At 36.2% G+C, this 21,452-nt stretch overlaps 1 protein-coding gene across 2 annotated transcripts in view; it reads right to left on the bottom strand.

Moving 5' to 3' along the window:
* PRMT3 (protein arginine methyltransferase 3) overlaps positions 1-19,396 on the bottom strand; it is a 126,775-nt gene extending 107,379 nt beyond the window's left edge. The window contains exons 1-8 of one of the 2 annotated variants that reach the window (XM_019742634.2): positions 19,180-19,396; positions 18,769-18,901; positions 17,095-17,177; positions 13,399-13,448; positions 12,679-12,781; positions 11,641-11,800; positions 10,159-10,300; positions 6,039-6,104 (exon numbers count right to left, since the gene is read on the bottom strand). In XM_019742634.2, coding sequence (XP_019598193.2) covers positions 6,039-6,104; positions 10,159-10,300; positions 11,641-11,800; positions 12,679-12,781; positions 13,399-13,448; positions 17,095-17,177; positions 18,769-18,901; positions 19,180-19,198 — 756 coding nt within the window. In that variant the 5' untranslated portion in view covers positions 19,199-19,396. The remainder of the gene's footprint in view (positions 1-6,038; positions 6,105-10,158; positions 10,301-11,640; positions 11,801-12,678; positions 12,782-13,398; positions 13,449-17,094; positions 17,178-18,768; positions 18,902-19,179) is intronic. The other variant, XM_074336134.1, reaches the window with a different exon arrangement.
* Positions 19,397-21,452: the final 2,056 nt, after the last annotated feature.

Genomic DNA, 21,452 nt, shown 5'->3' with positions numbered 1-21,452 from the left:
TGCAAAATTGTTTCAGTGTTTCTGGATAATGTTGTATGTTTATTCTTCCATAAGAACAAGAGAAATCAGCTTGTATAGATTTTTAAAAAGGCTTAGCATTTTTATGGGGATTGAGTTAAAATTATAAATTAGGGAAAACGGACAATTTTATTTTCATTTTCCCTATTCAAGAACATGGTATGACTTGACAGAGAAAGAAAAATCCCATATGATCCCGCTTATACCGTGTTTCCCCGAAAATAAGACTGGGTCTTATATTAATTTTTGCTCCAAAAGACACATTAGGGCTTATGTTCAGGGGATGTCATCCTGAAAAATCATGCTAGGGCTTATTTTCCGGTTAGGTGTTATTTTTCGGGAAACACGGTATGTGGAATCTAAATTACAGAATAAATGAGCAAACTAAACAGAAACAGTTTCAAAGATATAGACAAAAAACTGATGGTTGCTAGACAGTGGGGGGGGATGGGGGAGAAGGTGAGGGGATTACAAAGTACAAATTGGTAGCCACAGTATTGCCACAGGGATATGAAAGACAGTTTGGGGAATATAATCAATAATGTTGTAAAGATTTTGTAGGGTATCCGATGGACACTTGTTTTATTAGAAAGACCACCTCAGGGATGGTGTAGATGCCTGATCACTACAGTGTGCACCTGAAGCTGAAGCTGAACAATATTGAATGTCAACTATACTTTAATATATATATATAAAATACACACATATATATGTATATGTATATAGTCACGGGATGTGGAGTACAGCATAAGGAATAAAGTCAGAGGAACTATTACAGCTATATACCATGTTAGAGGGGTAGTAGATTGGGGGGGGGTATCACTTTGTGAGGGGTATAAATGTCTAACTGTAACATTGTTTTGTTCACCTGAAACTGAAAAAAAAAAAAAAAAGAACAGGGTATGATGTTCAATTTATTTAAATCACCTGTTATGTTCTTCAGGGTTGTTTAAAACTTTTTCATATAAATCCCATACATTAGTTTTTTCCAATGTATTTTATCTTCTGTATTGTTTACTATTATAAATGAAACCCTTTATTCCATTATATTCTGAAAATAAATTTACCAGAACTCACTGCAGAAGAGAAAAAAATCTAAACAGCCAGATTTCCACTGAAGAAATAAAGTTGTAAAAAGGCTACTACTCTGTGTCAGCTGTCCTCTGCCCCCTCCAAGAGGGACAAGGCCCAGTGGTTTCGTAGGGAAAATGTGACTGCTCCTGTGCATGTGGCCTGTCTGGGTGAGTCAGCACATTTTAACAACTACTTTACACACAGAAAGTTCAAGAGTTTTAAGATGCAACCTATACAACATCATTACAAACAAAAATAAAGTATTTTTTATAGTTACAAATAAAATGTATTAACCACAACAGCAAGAAAATACTGTAATAAATAGCAGGTACATTTATAGTATGGTTATAGCACATCGGTTTGAAATAGTACATGGCATAAAATGGTAATAAAATGGAAAAATCTGTAACATAATAGTGATAAGTTCCCAGAAATTTTCATTGAAATAAAGTATTTACAAAATTAAAAAAACGAAAAATAAGAAGTTGGGGTGAAATTTAGAAGTTTGATAGCATACTGCTTTAACAGCGGTGCTTGGGAATATCCACATTCATGCACTGTTTAGAGAGACAAGCTGGCAGCACTAACACCATCTAGGGTGTAACCTTTATGACCCAGGGAGTCCACCGCTAGAAATTTATCTTATTATTGGACTCTCACACATGTAAAAAGATTTCTAATATTTCGTATTTTCATTTGCAGCATTGTTTCTAATATAAAAAATTAAAACAATTTATGGACATTCTTACATTGGCTACATGAGCCATTAAAAGAATGTTAAGGGGCCGGCCCGGTGGCTCAGGTGGTTAGAGCTCCATGCTCCTAACTCCGAAGTTCGATTCCCACATGGGCCCGTGGGCTCTCAACCACAAGGTTGCCAGTTCAACTCCTCGAGTTCTGCAAGGGATGGTGGGCTACGCCCCCTGCAACTAAGATTGAACACGGCACCTTGAGCTGAGCTGCCGCTGAACTCCGGATGGCTGTTGGTTGGAGCGCATCCTCTCAACCACAAGGTTGCCGGTTCCACTCCCGCAAGGAATGGGGGGCTGTGCCCCCTGCAACTAGCAATGGCAACTGGCCCTGGAGATGAGCTGCGCCCTCCACAACTAAGATTAAAAGGACAACAACTTGACTTGGAACAAAAGTCCTGGAAGTACACAGTGTTCCCCAATAAAGTCCTGTTCCCCTTCCCCCAATAAAATCTTAAAAAAAAAAAGAATGTTAGTAAAGAATTATCTCTAAAAAAACTGAGGAGTGATGAAAGCCAACTACAAAAAGATATGTATCATATACTCCAATTAGAGTATGCATTCTTTTGTAAGACTATTACATACACACACAAACATATATTATTTATATGTCTATGTATATAGTTATATACATATAATTCTTATTTAATCCTCATTTTGCAAATGAGGAAAGTGAACTTCAGAGAGGGAAAGCAACAGGCACAGGACAATATAGCTGGTAATTTGTAAAGCTAGCATTCAAACATAAGTCAATCTGCTTCTAAAGCCTACGTTTAAATTATATTTTTCACTGTGCATTAATTATTTACCATATTTAGCTCAGAATTAGGTAACTGAGGAAATAAACTAAAACTTGATACAATCAAAGAGATAGAAATGATAACAGAATAAACTAACATTTATAAAATGATGAAATTTAAGTCACTTTTTTTTAAAAATAAAGAAAAACCAATTTTATCTGTAGATAATAATCAAAGCATAAAGAAGGCATCTGGGTTTCTTCAACAAGTAGAAATTAATTATGAGAGGGTAATAACACGATTAAATGCCACCCAAAGTTAAATTAACTCAGAAATGATATGGCCTCCACAGGAACTTTGTGAACTGAAACAATATTAAGAAAGGAATGAAGGAAAGGAGACAGAAGGAAGGGATGGATGGAGAAAGGAAAGAAGTGGGGAAGGAATACATTTTTAACTATAAGCACCGTAAATTCTTGCTTCCATTATCGTAGATTAAATGACCATATAGGCATGGATTTATTTCTGGGCTCTCTATTCTGTTCCATTGATCAATGTGTCTGTTTTTATGCCAGTACCATGCTGTTTTTATTACTGTAGACTTGTAGTATAATTTGATGTCAGATATCGTTATACCTCCCACTTTGTCCTTATTTCTCAAGATTGTAATGGCCTGTTTTAGGGCAAGTCAATTACGCTATTGGTTTCAAGTTTCCTCAGGTGTAAAATGAAGATAAACACTTAGCCTGCTTAGTTGTAGGAATGCTGCATAGCAATAATGAGACAACATGTATGAAAGTAACCTAAATAGCACTGTCAAGTGCTATTTAAATATATAGTAGTATTTTTCTAAATCTGCAGCCATAGTATAATAAAGTATCCGAAATCATTTAAAAATATGAAAGATCTACTGTGTTTCCCCGAAAATAAGACCTTACTAGACAATAAGCCCTAGCATGATTTTTCAGGATGACATTCCTTGAACATAAGCCCTAATGCGTCTTTTAAAACAAAAATTAATATAAGACCTGGTCTTATTTTCGGGGAAACACAGTATCTTATTTAGTATTTTTAATTACAGAAAATTTTAACCTGAATCTGCATGAAGGAGTTAGAAATTGATATGTGTAATATTTTACGTTACAGTATAATTTTGAGAAACCGTAAATGCCAAGCAAAACTACTTATATACTGATAAGTTAAATGAAAGCATTTTAGACAAAGTACTAAAAAAATATCCTCCCAACCTATTAATAAGCCCTTTTCTGACTTTGGCAGATTTAATGTCTTCAGTAAGAGCAATAAGTAGAACACTAATTAAACATTATATGTTTTCCATGGTCATGTATTTTGTCTGCAAATATATAATATATATACTACATTTCTGTAATACTATTACAAATAAAAAATGAGAAGCGGACAGTGACTGTGTAAAAGTTCTATGAACCCAGTAAGATGTGTTCCATATACATAGAAATATTCATGATTACTTAATTTCTCAATGATTAACCTTATACTTGTGCCTTTTCAGCATTTTCAGTATTCAGGAGCACATTGAAAAAATAACTTCTAACTTCCTTTCACTTAACAAATTCTTATATTATGCATACCAAAAAGCATGAAGAAAAGATGGCTCAAAGAAAGTCAATGATGGTGCTTTTTTTATAATAACGAAAATCATAAAAGTTTAGAACCAGAAGGTTTAAAGAAGTCATTTTACAGATGAGGCTCAAAGAGATTCACCACTTATCTAAAATTATATAGCTGGTTCCTGAGAAGCCAGGCAGGACTAGTGATTCCTAGATCAGTACATGCTTAATTTCTACACAACATATTAAGGAAAAATAAAATAAAAATCTGGGCATAATCTAACTATAAATATAAAGCAAAATTTCTCTAATAGTAACATATTTGCTTCACATATTTTAGACACACATATTAAATAAAATTTTTCCAGCACTTAGTACAAATATGAAAACTAACTATAAAAAAATTCTTAGTCTCACAGACAACAGTTTAGTGGTTACTAGATGGTAAGCGGGGAGGTGGGTGGTAGAAGAGGGAAAAGGAGATCGAGATGGAAGGAGAACTGACTCTGGGTGGTGAACACACAATGCAATATATAGATGATGTATTACAGAATTGTACACTTGAAACCTATATAATTTTACTAACCAATGTCACCCCAATAAATTTAATTTTAAAATATCTTAGTCTCTGCTGTGCTAACATAAATAGCATACAAAAAAGCTAAGTACAAAGAACGGATAAAACCTAAGATTTAAAAAATGAAATCACCTATTTGTCTATAATGCAAAATCAAAATCAGCAAAATCAGAATCAGCAAAAACAGACACACACCGTCATAAACCGTTCATGACAGGTAATGCTTTGGCCAAAAGATATCAGAGCATCATATAAATTTCACTGTGCAACTCAGCTAAGTCACAAGTGAAACACTACTCTTAGGAAACAGGTATGGAAAATGAAAAGCCGATCTATATTATATTCCAAACAATATAAAAATCAGGAAAGAGATTTTTCAAAATAGAAAGGTTGTCAGACACTACTGCAATACCATGTTACGCCCATGAAATAACCTTACAGAAGTATCTTTTAAAATGGAGGTGAAAGGGGAATTATGAAAAACTGATGTTATAAATATATGTGTTCTTGAAGTGAAAAGAGTGGGGAAAAATTCCCAAGCAAAGGTAAACACGTGGCAGAGATGATAATACTGACTAAATTAGTGGACTAACTTCCAATAAGGCAGAACAAACAGAAAACCTGAACTTTAGAGGTAACCTTGCCAATGTAGAGAGGGAGGGAAGGAAGAAGAAAAAAATGAAAAAAGTTCACGAGAGGAAAACCAAATTACACAAATTACACACACACACACACACACACACACACACACACACAGTGTGAAAGATCATCTTTGAAATAACCTGAGGTGGTATTAAGACTAATAGTAAAACAATGTGTCTCATAAAGGGGTAAATAAATGAAGTCTTAAAAGAAAGCATATAAAATAAACTCTACCTTACAATATTAGCCCCATATTTATCAATAACTTCTTCAAATTATTAATTTTTAACTAATTAACACAAACTAGAATAATAATTAAAAGTGTGCTTTGGTATGAGGCTTACCTGATACAGTTGAAATCCACAGGAATCACAGTAAATCAAAAATATGGTCTAAGCAATATTACCTAGATAACCAAAGTTTAACTAAGCCGTATCACTGTAATTACTGATTTGTTTTAAAAAATACACTGATCAATCAGCATTTCTATTATCAGTATTCTGCCCCAAAGAGCAGCATCATAAAAGTCTTCCATGAAATAAAGCCAGAGTACAGTAAATCAGCTATTATCACAATGATGACTCAAGAGAGGATTTCTACCACCTAAGGTCCACATGAAATGTACAATTCTGTAGCCTACGCTACTCACCTTGTCTTTGAAGATATGTGGATTTTGGTATATAAAATCACGGTAACTTTCTGTTCGTACTTTGTCCTAGGATGGAGAGGGAAAACGTTATGTTTACAGAATAGTCTGAACAAACAAAAATTTTTTTAGGAAGATATTTTCTATTTTATCACACATTCCTTGTTTCCATAGCTACTTGTTGCCTGGAAAACCCCAAGGTTAATTTTGTTTTCCTAAAAGAAAACAATAAGGAACAGAACTAGTAACAACACACACAAAAAAGTTTAAGAACATCACTGAAAGTCAAATGAAATCTAAGTTCTTCAAAATGTACACACTTCGCCTTGACATGCATTGTCATTATAAGACTTCAACTGATAATTAAAGCTAACAGAAGATGAACAGGATATTTTGCTCCTTGGGCCAAGAATCTAGAGCCTGACTCCCTGCATTAGAGTTATATTAAATATCAAAGAAAAAAAAAACAAGATAAAGTTACAGTTATATATGAAAAATGAAGCTAAATTGAGTATAGCTTTTCTCAGAAAGCCATTTGTCAGCACCTATCTGATTTATAATCCTGTTTTGTTTCTACAAATGTCTGCAGTAGGAAATGATCCTTAAAAGCCTGTAAGTTTACAAGTAAATCATTTGAGCCCTGCAGCCCACATTTATGAGACTTCCACGCTCTGGAGTCTCACAGGACCAAGGCAGTCACTGAATGCTAATATTTACGTTGGTTCATAAGCAGAGCTGATTCCCTTTTAAATTACCTCAGTTGAGACATAGGGAGGGCTCTGCTGCCAACTGAATAAAATGAGTATGACAAAACATCTCAGACTGGGAATTCTACTTTTGGGTTTCACACTAGGTAAAACGGAAAATAGTACACCAAATGCTATGATATAAAATGTATACAATCCATACCTGCTCCCAAAATGTTTTACCAATATTTGTTATGCCAATATTTGGATTTAAAAAATATATAAAGGAAGTCTTAAATTAAAAAACAAGTCGTTTTACATAATTACTAAATCTAAAAAGGGGGTATTCCATAATTAATTCCATGCTTTCAGATAGAATTATTTCTAATGGCTTTACAAACAAAATTTCAAATCAGGCTTATTAAATCTTTCCCGGAAAGATTTTAAGAAAGTAATTCTTAAGTAATTTTTTAAGTATTAAAAAAAAATCTAATGTTTAAATAAATTCACACATATTAATTAACTGATTTTAAAACTGTCTTTTTTTAAAACAACATAGTATTTCATACATTTTTACCATTTTTATACTCTCCTTACACCATAACCAGTGATTTTTGCTGACACAACAAACCCTACAAGAGATGAACATCAGTCAAGAAGGCAGTCACTCAGAAAGCTCTCACCAATCACACTGCCACACCACGGCTCCAACTTAATCACAAACATCCCAACTCCTGTCCTAAGTTCATGCACTGCTGCTCGGCTCGACTACAATCCTTCATCTGGGCTCTTCCTATATATCCATCTGTTTTTGTTCATATGATCACCCTGGTGCAATGAAATTCAAAGTATACCAAACAGTGCATTGGACCTAGCAGAGTTTCAATTTAGTAACTGAATTTTTCAAAGAAAAATCCATTAAACATGAAAATGCAAGAAAATAAAATAGCCCTTATAACCATTTTTAAAAACTTTTTCTAACAAAAGATTAACACTTCAATACAAAATAAGGTGATAAACAGAAAAAAATTATCATTGCACCAACCTTTAAAACTGAAAAACACAGAAGAATAAAATCAGAGCTCTAATACTAAAAAGCAAGATAATCTTTTAAGACTAGTAAAGGGTCATGGAATTATTCCTACGAATATAAAAAAATTTTAAGAATGAGACTAAAGACAACAGAAAAGTTACATACTATAAAGTTTACATATACTATAAATAACAGTATGTTTTAAACGTATAGGCTCATGAAAGTGAACAGAATGCATGAGTCAGCAGCAGATTCAACGAGGAGAATGCAGTAAAGAAAACTTATTTAATGGTACTATGAGCTAAGATAAATGTCCATCACCAGGATGAAGGATGTTTTTCTTAGCAAAAAAGAGTGATGCACTTCAGACGTGTAAGATTAGTCAACAATGACTCTAAAGTGGCACAGGATTTCAAAGTTCATGTAATCTATCCCTCTATCAACTGCATCTCTAGAATTCAAAAAATTATCTGCATCTTAACTCCAGGAAATAAAATCACAACTTAAGATCACACACTTCATATACAATATAATTCCAACATATGCCAAAGTGGTGTCATTAAAATATCTAAGATTAAGCAACAAAAAAAACCCAAATAATATTCCTATAAAAGCAAGGCCAATTCTAAGCATAAAAATAAGTCCTGCATATATGGTTGCTCGATTTAAATTATTTCTAAATATCAGGTGAAATTCTGGCAGTAGCACAACCTTGAACAGATTATGTATGCTAAGAATTGTTTTGATAAGAAACAAAAAATATTGCTTAATATAAGGTACTTTTCCTCTTCATCCACAGTACATGCGTTAGCAAAATATAAAATGGAGAAATAGCTCTTTTTGAATGGAACATATCCATATTTCCTAGGAACATTTAATCAAGCCATCTCCAAGGAGAGGTAATCACATTATGCAACAGCTATGGAGGATTATATTAATAAGGATTCTTAGAATGATTCTCTAAAAGGGGAAAGATAGCACTGAAAACTTCAAACTGAAACTTCTTAAATCTATATGTACATCACAAGGACTTAAAGATATATGATCCGGTGTGAAGAGCCTTTAGTTATTGATATACAGCTACAAGTGTCCAGAACACAGACTTGGAAATAAGTACTCCACCTGGATTTCCCTGATGACTGTACTGAGGACACTCACGTATACTATCTACTGGGAGTCTCAACCTTATCTGCCTGACAAATGCAACACAATTTCCATACCAAAGGCATTAAAGGTTCATGACATTTAAATTGATGGGGTGATTTAAACTGACAAACATGGGCTTAGATTAAGTCCTTTAAAGAAAATATTCTAGACACAATAAAATTAATTTTAACAAAGAAAACAGAGTAAGTCAATTTCTTTTAAACAAATTCACCCTGGACTTAAAATAATTTATTACTTATAATAAGATAACTGTTATCTGTAATACTATGTCATTACCCAAGTGACAACAAAAAGAACCACCGTGACATGTCATTAGTAAAGAAATGAAATGGTACTGCTTTAAAAGACCTCAAGTAATTATAATTACTATTAATCAGCAAACCTCCACTCTTTGATCCTGCAAAACTGAATGAAAAAATATATACATATTATTAAATATCCCTGGTTATTTTTAAATTCATATGTTTCAGGAGAGTATAGTCTTAGGGCTTCCATAAAATAAAACAATCTTTTGAAGAAGGATTTAGGAATTTTTTGTTTGTTTTAAGAAAAGGTAGCAGCATCTAAAATTCAGAGACAAACATCCAAAATTTTCAATAATTTTTACGTTCCAACATTTGTATTACTCTAGTAATTTTCAGTTTTACTGAATTAAAACATTACATCTTACTATTTTACAATCTATACATAATAAAATATAAAACTACCATTATAAAAATTAAAACCAACCAAACTTGAATACCTGATTTGACCAATTTAGAAAATTCTTCTAAATATCAATGATTTCAAATGTAATAAAGTTATGCCATAATAATTGTGAGAATTATTTATAATTAAACTTTGTACCAAAGAATTATTATTTGCCCAAACTGAAGTCAGTATTACTATTTAAAACACTAATATTATTAATTTCCTTTGTACGTTAAAAGTAAACATACGATTTGTTTCTATTTAATAGTTCATCTTAAGAACACAAAATCATCGTTGTTCTCTACAACGTTCTATTTAAAGCAAAAGTAATTTCATAATAAAGATTAATAATTATGTTAAATAGAATTTACAATGACTTTGGTGCTTCTGTAATCTTTTCAACCCAAAATGAGCTATAAAGCACCAAAGAGATTTAAAAATCAGTTCTCAAAAAAAAAGCAGCAGTCCTACACCATAGGTATTAAAAACCTGTTTTATTTTATTTTTCCTTTAGTATGGATATGGCACATTTGTGCTCTTTTCTAACCTTTAGCATTTCTTCATGTATCCCATAATGCCCGTATGAGCTGAAATAAACACCATCCTCATCCTCCTGGAGGTCTGCAATGGCAGTAGTTGACGAGCAGGTTCTGACATCTGCGTTCATCACAAAATCCTGAGCAAATTGTCTGTAATCAATTTGAAATACACCCTTGAGACAGGTTTATTGGACCATGAAAAAGGGAAAGGCTAGAGGTTGAAGAAGAGGAAGGGGGAGGGAGTGGAGTGTGGGGTGGTGATGAACCTTCTAAATCATTCTATCTTAAGCAACTGAAAGCTCCCCCTGCTGGATCTTACTTAAGCAATGGCATATTCAAACCCAGTTGTAAGCATTCCTTCTGTAAAACACAAAAGCACTGCCAACTGCAGATTACAGCTGTTTGTATCTTTCAACTGAATAAAATAAACATATTACCTTTATTCAACTTTATTATTTCTCATATTCCAAAATCTTATTTTAGCAGCTGAATCAATGTAGTAATCTATTTCAACACTATTAATATTCTTTAAAACCTTATTATCTCCTGGAAGGGTTACACGGGCAGAAAGTGGACTCAAATTGAGAATTACTTACATATACCAACACCATCCACTCCAGCTCTAAACTCAGTTCCCTCTCTGATCACAACATATTAGGAATCTATAGGTACGCATGGGAGAGAAGGGCAAAGAGGCAGGCAACAGAGTCTGTGGTTACTAGGTTACCCAGCATAAAATCTCAGAAACAGGGAAGGGAAACTATAATCAGCTATACTATCCTTCCTGCTGAATATTCTGGTAAACCATCAAACCAAGGGTACTCAGGCACTAGCAACCCACTTACAAATCCAATGGGTAAAATAGAGGTATACTTGGTAGAAATGCAGAATCTCAGGCCCTACCCCAGACCTCCCGAATCAGAAACTACAGTTTAATAAGATCCCCAGGTGATTCACATGCACATTAAATTCTGAGAACTAAGCCAGTAGAATGTTAATTCATTAGAGAAAACCACGCTATGCATCTGGTTTTCTGATTAAACAATATTTGTCATAATTATACTTTGATTCTTTAAAAACAAAAATTCCAATCCCATATTTTCCCCAAAACTAAAAAATATGAATCTCTCCACTTTAAAAGCCTAAGAGAGGAAAAATAAAATGGAGAAATCTGTTAGAAACAGGGTAATTCGAAGGAAGGCAGTATCAAAGAACAAAAACATGTAAGAGGACAACACTCCCCAGAACAATTACTATTAGTATAAAAGTAATTACAAAGAAGTACATTAGAATAGGTAAAACTACAGAAGTTTATGTTAATCAATTTTATCCACAATGTATAAAAATGTTGTGTATCTTTAATATTACTAAAATTAAATATCTACATTGTACTTTCCAGTATATGAAATGTTTTACCATATTCCATCTAGTTACTAGCTGTATTATTTTGGGGTCTAAACAATTAATTTTCTATAAGATTGATAAATTACTTCATTCTTTGCAGATCCTCACGCATTCTAGCTAATGCAGTTTCAGCAGACAGTGCCCTGGCTTCCATGTGTTTCAATTTTTCAACAACAGAGGTATTTTCACTGAGTCCATTGGGGTATGAGAATGGGACTGACACCGGTTCATACAGATCTTCTACATCTAAAGAAATAAATGGACATTATTACCAGGCCATCTTATAACAATGAAGTACATACAAATATGTTACGAATAAATATCTACTAAGTGACTATTATGCAGCCAACTGAAAAAAATTAGTAAAAGCACTTTATAGAAATATAAATTTGAATTTTAAAAAAAATCTCAATTTGAATTTAAAGAGCATAATGTTAGTCTAAGTTTTTCATTAGTTGGCTAAATTGAACATATATATAAGCATTAACCATACAAAACCAAACCCAGGAAGAAACAAGAAGTAGAAGGAAAAAACTAATATTTATTGATTACCAGGTATATTTCAAGTTCATTCATTACATCTCATTTCATCCTCAAAACAAACCTGAAATGTAAATGTCTGTTCCTATTTTAATGGATGGTAAAAATAAATTTCAGAGAAATCAAGTGACTAGAGATTCAGAGAAGTCAAGCCAAAGTCATAGGGCTATTAAATGAAGGAACTATGTAAGATTCAAACTCATGCCTGCCTTGATCACTTGGTTGTGGTCGTGTCTGCAGGACTTCTTCACTGAAAAGTTAACATCCCTTCTGTAGGTAACACATTTCTTGGGGGAGATATTTTAACTATGCAAATCCTATTCCACTTTAAATTTCTGTCCACAAGTACTCCTCAAAACTGTCAAGGTCATCAAAAACAGGAAGGTCTAAGAAACTCATAGTCAAGAGGGGCTTAAGGAGACATGACAATGAAATGTACTGTGGTATCCTGGAAGAGATCTTGGAACAGGAAAAGGACAATTGGGAAAAACTAATAAAATGTGAGTGAATAAAATGGAGTTTACTTTTTTGTAAGTATGTTATAATACTTGAAACATGTTCCACAAAGGATATGTTCATCTTACCAAATTGAAGTAAAAGGTCATCTTCTAGTACCGGCTTCAAATACTCTTCTTTGTCCCAAGGCACTGGATTGTATATGGAATTCATATACTCAACTGTAGGATTCTGGATGTAAAAATAATTGCATGTTTTTTTCATTGCATGTAATCACAAAATTCCCCTAGCCAAAACTAGGAAAATTAAACAAAAAAGGAAATCATGTCTACATTACACAAAATCTCTATTTAAAAAGTCTATGTCCACCTGTCATTTCATTAACTTAATTGGATCAATGGTTTCAATGCACATTTTTAAACTGTTTGGATCTAGAGGAAATGGCAATATAAGCACTCATTTGAATAGAATAGAAAAAGAACGAAGTATTTGAAAAATAAAACAGAGCACCACAGTACTTGAAATCACACTAGAAATTATTTCTGACTTTACAGAAATACTATGTTTCCCTTTATCTGATTCTGAATTACTTTTTCACATAACATTGATTCCTCTTAGATGCAGTTAAAAATGACACTGATTAAGCATAGTATGTATCTGTTTATTTGGTGCTGTGTGTTATGGCAGTTTCTAATGTCCATGATTCCCCCAATATGATCTGCCAAACTTAAAGCAGTTCTTTATATAGTAGTTCCTTGTATTCTGTTAAAAATCAGTGCATTGATAGTCACCATTGATAGTGGCATTTTATTTTCTAAACAAAACGGTAAATGAAGCTACCAACTTACCTTAAGTCTAATAAAATTTATTAGTTTAATATATCCATAGAATTCAAGCCCTAAAGGGAAAAAAAAAGATAATTCACCCATTTTAAAATATGAGTTTCGTTTAATTGACCTGCTGTATAGAGGCTTCCTTGGTTAGACAAAAAAAAAATGTTTCTGTGCCCTGAACTACAACTTATAATATTTTTAATTTCTTATTGAGAACTAGAAACAGTAACTTTGATACTTCTGAAAACTTTAATTGAGAAAAAGCCATAGGGGATAGTTTTTAAAATGTTTTACTTACATTTCTAAAAACTGGGAAATTAATTTTTAGAATTCAACTCATTTCTAAAAACAATACAAATCAGGAAAATTAGGTTACTGATTTTACCAAGTATTGGGCAATTGATATTAAAGCCGAAAGTTTCTACATCCCCAATTTTATGGTGCCTACCAAATTATAATTTTGCCAGGAGATGAAGTATACAAAGTATACTAACTTTACATTTAGTTAAATGATGCAAATTAAAAACCAATGAGGCTTGTTTTCTGGTTCTCCTATCTTTCCAGAAATGAAGCATCATTTAAAACAAGGGAAAGCAATAGTATGTCCAACCAACTAGTTATTATTTGCCCTGAGAAATGTTGCTGAGGAACATAACAGCATACAAAATGTTTTACACTTAATAAATTAGGTTTAGAAGAAAAATACCTTAACATAATAAAGGCCACATATGACAAACCCTCAGCTAATATCATAATGAACGGTGAAAAACTGAAGCCCTTTGCTCTATGTTCAGGAACATGACAAGGCTGTCCCCTATCACCTCTGCTTTTCAACATAGTACTGGAAGTCCTAGCCAGAGCAATAAAGCAAGAGAAAGAAATAAAAGGCATCCAAATTGGAAATGAAGAAGTCAAACTGTCACTTTTTGCAGATGACATGATGCTATATAATAGAAAACCCTAAAGACTCCACCAAAAAGCTATTACAAACAATAAATGCATACAGTGAAGTTGCTGGCTACAAAATCAACGTACGAAAGTCCATTGCATTCCTATATACTAACAATGAAATCTCAGAAAAAGAAATAAAAAAAAAACAATTCCTTTTGCAGTTGCAACAAAAAGAATAAAATACCTAGGAATAAACTTAACCAAGGATGTGAAAGACCTATATACTGAAAACCATAAGACATTTTTAAAAGAAATTGAAGAAGACACAAAGAAATGGAAAGACATTCCATGTTCATGAATTGGAAGGATCAACATAGTTAAAACGGCCATATTACCCAAAGCAATATACAGATATAATTCAATCCCCATCAAAATCCCAATGGCAGTTTTTAAAGAAACAGAACAAAAAATCATCAGATTTGTATGGAACCACAAAAGACCCCAAATAGCCAAAACAATCTTAAGAAAAAAGAACAATGCTGGGGGTATCACACTCCTTGACTTTAGCTTGTACTACAGGGCAACAACAATCAAAACAGCATGGTATTGGCAGAAAAACAGACACACAGACCAATGGAACAGAACTGAGAACCCAGAAATAAACCCACATAAATACAGACAGATAATATTTAACAAAGACAAAAGCATACAATGGAGAAAAGAAAAGCCTCTTCAATAAATGGTGCTGGCAGAATTGGAAAGCCATGTGCAAAAGAATGAAACTGGACTGCTATCTGTCACCATGTACCAAATTTAACTCAAAATGGATCAAAGACCTAAACATAAGACCTGAAACAATAAACTGCATAGAAGAAAACATAGGTACTAAACTTATGGACCTTGGATTCAAAGAGCATTTCATGAATTTGACTCCAAAGGCAAGGGAAGTAAAAGCTAAAATAAATGAATGGAACTATATCAAACTAAAAAGCTTCTGCACAGCAAAAGAAACCATTGGCAAAATAAAGAGGCAACCAAATGAATGGGAGAAGATTTTGCAAACGCCTCCGATAAGGGGCGAATATCCAAAGTATACAAGGAACTCATATAACTCAACAACAAAAAAATCAGTCCAATTAGAAAATGAGCAGGGGACCTGAAGAGACATTTCTCCAGAGGACATACAAATGGCCAACAGACATATGAAAAAATGCTCTACATCACTAATCATCAGAGAATGCAAATAAAGACCACAATGAGTTATCACCTCACCCCAGTTAGAATGGCTATCATCAACAAGACAAATAGTAACAAGTGTTGGAGAGGCTGTGGAGAAAAAGGAACCCTCATACACTGTTGGTGGGAATGCAGACTGGTGCAGCTGCTATGGAAGGCAGTGTGGAGGTCCTCAAAAAATTAAGAATAGAATTACCATATGACCCTGGGTATCTACCCAGAAAATCTGAAAACATTTATCCATATAGACATAGGTATGTGCTCCAATGTTCATTGCAGCTTTTACAGTGGCCAAGACATGGAAACAACCAAACTGTCCTTCGATAGAAGAATGGATAAAAAGTTGTGGTATATATATACTCTTTGGCAGTAAGAAAAGATGAAATAGTGCCATTAGCGACAACATGGATGGATCTTGAGATTATAATGCTAAGCGAAATAAGTCAGACAGAAAAAGTATAGAACCACATGATTTCACTGATATGTGGTATATAAAACTGAAAACAACAAAAGAACAAGACAAACAAATGAAGGAACAAAAACTCATAGACATAGACAATAGTTTAGGGGTTACCAGAGGGTAAGGAGGGAGGGAGGTGGTAGATGAGGGTAAAGGGGATCAAATATAGGTGATAGAAAGAGAAATGACTCTGGCTGGTGAATACACAATGTGATATATAGATGATGTACAAATTGTACACCTGAAATCTATGTAACTTTACTAACAATTGTCATCCCAATGAATTTTAATTTGAAAAAAAAGAAACAGAATGGGTATGATGGCATACAAAAACTCCTATTTGATAAGTGAAAAAAAATACAAAATTATATTTAAAGTATTATTCTAACTCAGTTTAAAAATGCACATTAAAAACATGGGGGAAAAAACCAATGAGGCTAAGTCTTCCATGGGTTACAAAAGTAGGTGCACTTGAATTTATGATTTATAAACATATTATATCACGTTTATCTAATGTTCTTTCCAGTTGTTAGCAAATATAGGGGCCAAAACAACCAATTCTGTATTTAGTTAATTTTAGTGGAATAGTGTAGGTCTTTTATATCTATTTAAAGAAGTAGAAGACTTTAGCAGTAAGTATGTTTAAATGCATTTCAAAAGAATCATCATCTAAATATTTTGCTTACCACCTTAATTTCAGTAATCTTTTTTCATGCTGTCTTACCAAACTCCCTATAAAATTCAGCCTTGTATGTCTTGAAGTTCATGTTATGCTTTGAACTGGTAATTTATCTTTTCTCGTAATGACCCACCTTTTTTTCCAAAGCCTACTTCTACCTCGCTCTCCCTAATTCTAATATATTCTCTTGTTCTTGCAAATTCTAATATAACAAAAATGCAATCACATGGCAAGCTTTTTCCTTTTTAACTTGTGAAGCCAGTATAAGCTTAAATATAGTGAATCTTATCTACTAGAATGACTTATCTTTCTTCAAAAGCCATTTGTCAAAAGAACTTCATTTTCATAATAGGCTGTTGCTATATATTTCACTATAATTAGACTTGTTTAGAAAAGGAAAGGTCTGGAAAAATACAAAATTTTCTTTATTCTAAAAAATACTCACCATGTTTATGGACCATGTTATCAATGTTAAACTGATGCTCAGACTTACAGTGTGAAAATGTTTCTTCAGCAGATGTAAACAATCTGAAAAATCAAGCAATAGCTTCATGGAAAAGTACCTAAAAGTCTAAATATTGATATCACGTTAAATATACACTCCCCCCTCTTCTGGTTTCTAGTTTTATTTCCAATTAGGAGAATATAAAAGTACATCTAAATGTTAGGAACCCAGAAACTCTAAAAAAAATTAGTACTTCTGAATCCAATTTTATACCTAAAACAAACTACCCATTAAATGTTAAAGTTAATTTATTTGCCAATTTATAGCACTGAAATTATCAAACGGTTCTTAAGAGAACTCCCTTTGATAGATTCTATTTTTCTCAAGACATGAAAATTCCCTACATAAGATTCTTTCCTCCTCTAAGTGTCAATTCTACTTTTGGAGGCTCTGAACTGCCAAAGCTCAAACTGCTTTTAGAAATAAAGCATAAAATGTAATTTTGCAGCTGGCATATTTCCAAAGTACCATATTTCCAAAGTGATCTTGTAGTGTTCCCAAAGTACTTGAATTATAGACACTGTGAGGACCAAGCCTCTTTATTATGTGACCTACAAAACTGAAGGACATGTAAGTAGGAATATACAGCAGAGAAGCTACACTTTTATATGCCTCACACGTGCAGCAGGTTTCAACAAATGTTTACTGATAGATTATTTCTGCAGTGTTTATGCAGCCTATCACCAAGTACATCACCGACGCTCAATAAATTTTATGACAACAGGAGTATACAGTAGACATTCTATATCAACCAAATGAGACTACACGTGAGAACAACGACAAATCAAGAGGAGTTAATATACCACCAACCAGCATCATGCCCAAATTTATAAAGGAAACTGGAAGATGTTTATTTAAATTAACACTGGCCAATGCCAACCAGGCCTTTTTCATGCCCACTTGCCCAGGACAGCAGCCAAAGACAACACTTGAGACGAAGAGGCAGATTTTTAAGTGGAAAGAACATGAATTTGGATATAGACAAACTACAGCTCTGTGACCTTAAACGAATTACTGATATTGCAGTCTCTTTCTCCCTAAGTGAAACGGCATCAATGCCTTCCCCTTCAACAGGTGCGGATTCCCTACCTAAGAAAGGTGATTCTTTAAATGGTTCAAATGAAGTGTTACACCTGAGAAGTTCTCCACTTGTCAAAGAATTACAGAACAGTAAAGCAGGAAGGGTCCTGAGGGATCATCCCAAACGTGTTACTCATTAGAATCACTTCAGCTAATGCCCTTGTAAAAACAGAGAATTCCTAGCCCCCAACCGTGATTCAGAAGGAATGAGTTGCACAGTAGCATCTGTATTTTTTTCAATGTCTCGGGTGACAAAGGTGCAGAACCAGATGTGGGAACCACAGATCCAGCCCAAAACCCTGTTATTTTACAGAAGGGGAAACTGAGGCCCGTCGGAGACAACCTGGCTTTCAGTTCATGGCTCCTCCCTCTATCCCACTGTGGGTCTTCCATCTCAACAAGCCCTCACTCTCCAAACCACTAGTTCAAGAATTCGCGGGCGCGTCACTCTGGTTCGACTCCAAACGAGCAGACCACACAGACCCACGCGGCCCGGGGGCCCCAGGACCGGAGCCTGGCGCTGAGGTGACGAACCTGTCACAGAACAGGCAGGGGGTCTGCCGCTTGTCGTGGGGGAGATCAGCATCGTCCTCATCCTCCCAGGCGGCCTCGTCACCGCTGTCTGACAGCTCTGGCAGGTCCTCCTCCTCCGCAGCGCCCCGGCCGCCTAGCACACACAAACGATCAGACCTGCCTCGGACGCCAGGGAGAACCGCGCGCACGAGGAGCGGGGTGGGGAGAAGGCTCCGCCACGCGGGAGAGCGCTCCCCTCGCCCCGCTCCCCGGCGGCCCTCACCAGCCCTGCCCCCCTTCCCTGCAAGGCCTCACCGCCCAGGCTCCGCGTCCCAGAGGGCGCAGGGGGAGGGAAGAGTCTTTCCCCAGCCCCACTGAGGCGAGGATTGGGAGACTGGGAGAACCGGGTGGTGAGGGGCCGGGGATACCCACCGGTAGCTAACGAACACATGGTTGTGGTGCCCTGGAAGCCCGGCGCGCTTGGGGCGGGGACCAGGCTAAGCAGCGCGCACGCGCAGACACCGCCGAAAGCTTGGGGCCCGGGACCACGGGAGCGAGCGCGAGCGCGAGCCCGAGCGCGCGACGGGGCCGAAGTTTGGGGATCTTCGCGGACGCCTAGGAACGCGAGAACGCGCGCGCTGACTCGCGGGCGCTTCCGGCCTCGAGAGCGCGGTGTTGGTCACGTGAGCTGGGGTGGGCGGGGCGAGCCCGGGCCCTGCCTCCTCCTACCGCAGGGTTGACGCAATGCGCACCGAGTAAGCGTTGAACCAAGAGCTGGGCCTCGCAGGCTTTAACGTGACTTTTGTTTCCTCCTTGGGCTATGGCAGGTTATTTAGCGGGAAGTCCTCGCCCGCGGCCCTGAGCCCAGAGGCGGAGGCTGCACAGCGGTTTTGCAGTCGGCACCACGCCCTCTGTGCGTCCCTCATTCCGGGGATGAGCGGTTAGTGGAAGGGAGTCGGCCAGCGGCGCCCTCTGGTGGCAGAGGAGGCCCAACACAGGCAAGAGCCTGGGACTCTGGTTCCTGGGCTCCCTGGTCCCAGTGGGATGAAGCTGTGGGGAGGAAACTGCAGGAATCAATGTGGGTGGACTAGAGACCACTTGGGGCAAAAGCCTTGCGAGCTGTTTTAAGGATTTTAGTCTTTAAAGTACAGTGGTTAAGTGAGAATGATCTCTGGAGCCAACTTAGTTGGTTTGAATCCTACTTCTGTCACTTTCTAACTATGATCTTGAACAAGTTACCTGACTTCTCTCTGCCTCCCATTTCCTCGACAACAGAAAGGGGATAATGGCTGCTAACTATCCATAGGGCTATTGTAGGATAAAACGAGTTAATACACGTAAAGTGCTTGGACGTAAGTGTTAACTTTATCCCCAACAACGGGAAGCAGTTGACCTGTTTCTTTAAGCCAGGGAGTTGTACTGTCAGATGTGTTTAAAAGGAACATTCTGGCTGTGGTGTGTGAAGAACGCAAAAGTTCGCACACCCTATGTCTTTTTCGCCTTCCTATTATCTATTCAAACCACAGAATGCTTTGTTAGGTAGCAGTGGCAGCAGTAATTTAGGTGGGTAACTCCCCAAACGCTAAGCCCAGAGGTTAGCACTGCTCTTGGTACATGTTTATCCGATTAAATTGACCACCACGGCCTACCAGGCTGTACCTAATCCTGCCTAGTGTTCCATCTCTACTCAACCCTACACCCGGGGCCCCACCCTCCAGTCTTTTATTTGCACTCATCTTCCCACCTCAAGGCCTTTGCTAAGACTGCTCTACCAATGGGTGGGTACTTTTTGTCTCAGCCAGAAAGTTCCTCAGACCACCATTTCTAAAGTACGTTCCACTGTCATTCCAGTAGCACCACTGGTTTCTTCCTTAGCGTCTACCATTTGCTTGTTTTTCGGTCTCACCTATAACACTGTACCACGAGGGTAAGGGCCTTTTGTCTCTTTCATTTCTCCGGCACATAATACATGGCCTAAACTTGCAATAGGCAATCAATAAATTTGCTGAATGAAAATGATGCCTTGTCACTAAACTTTTCTCATTGTACTCCCCTCCCTTAACTGTAAACTTCACCAGAACAGAAGCCATCAACTATTAATTTTGAAGCCCCTTTAACATTGTAGGATATTGCCAGAACATCTACTGGCTCCATTCGGTTAGACTGCTTGTTCACTGATATATTCCCTCTGCCTATGTGCCCAGTGGCACCTAGGAGGCACTTAGTAAGCTGAGTTAATTAATCCAACTTGGTCCTTCATCCTCCCAACATAAGCTCTCTCCAGCAAAGCCCATCTTCTCCCTGTCAGTATAACGTTTAAGGGAAACCTGCTATTAACACCCAGTCATTCAATGTTAACAGTAAAAAAAAAAAAAAAGTAACACCCAATTTAGAGGGGTGATTGGACCAGAATCTTGTCCCTTGAAGTTTATGTCTTACCACAATGCTGGGCTTGAGAGGGAGTAGCTTTTTTCTCTGCTCTAAAGATAAACACAGACCCTCCCCCATCATCCCACTCTCTAAAGACACCAGAATAAAATGTTGAACAAGACTTGACAGGTTTGTGGGTAAGGAAATAATATACAGAGAATATCTTAAAACTGGCCACCAGGTTTAGCTGCTTTTAGAGCCCACAGGCCTCAGGATATCCTCGTGGGGTCCCTTCACTTCAGGCCTCCTGTCTAGGAGCTCATGCTTGTTATCAC

Source organism: Rhinolophus sinicus, linkage group LG06 (genome assembly GCF_036562045.2).
Source record: "Rhinolophus sinicus isolate RSC01 linkage group LG06, ASM3656204v1, whole genome shotgun sequence".
Taxonomy (NCBI): Eukaryota; Metazoa; Chordata; class Mammalia; order Chiroptera; family Rhinolophidae; genus Rhinolophus; species Rhinolophus sinicus.
Note: the sequence above shows the minus strand (reverse complement) of the source record. Positions and strands in the feature narration are given on the sequence as shown.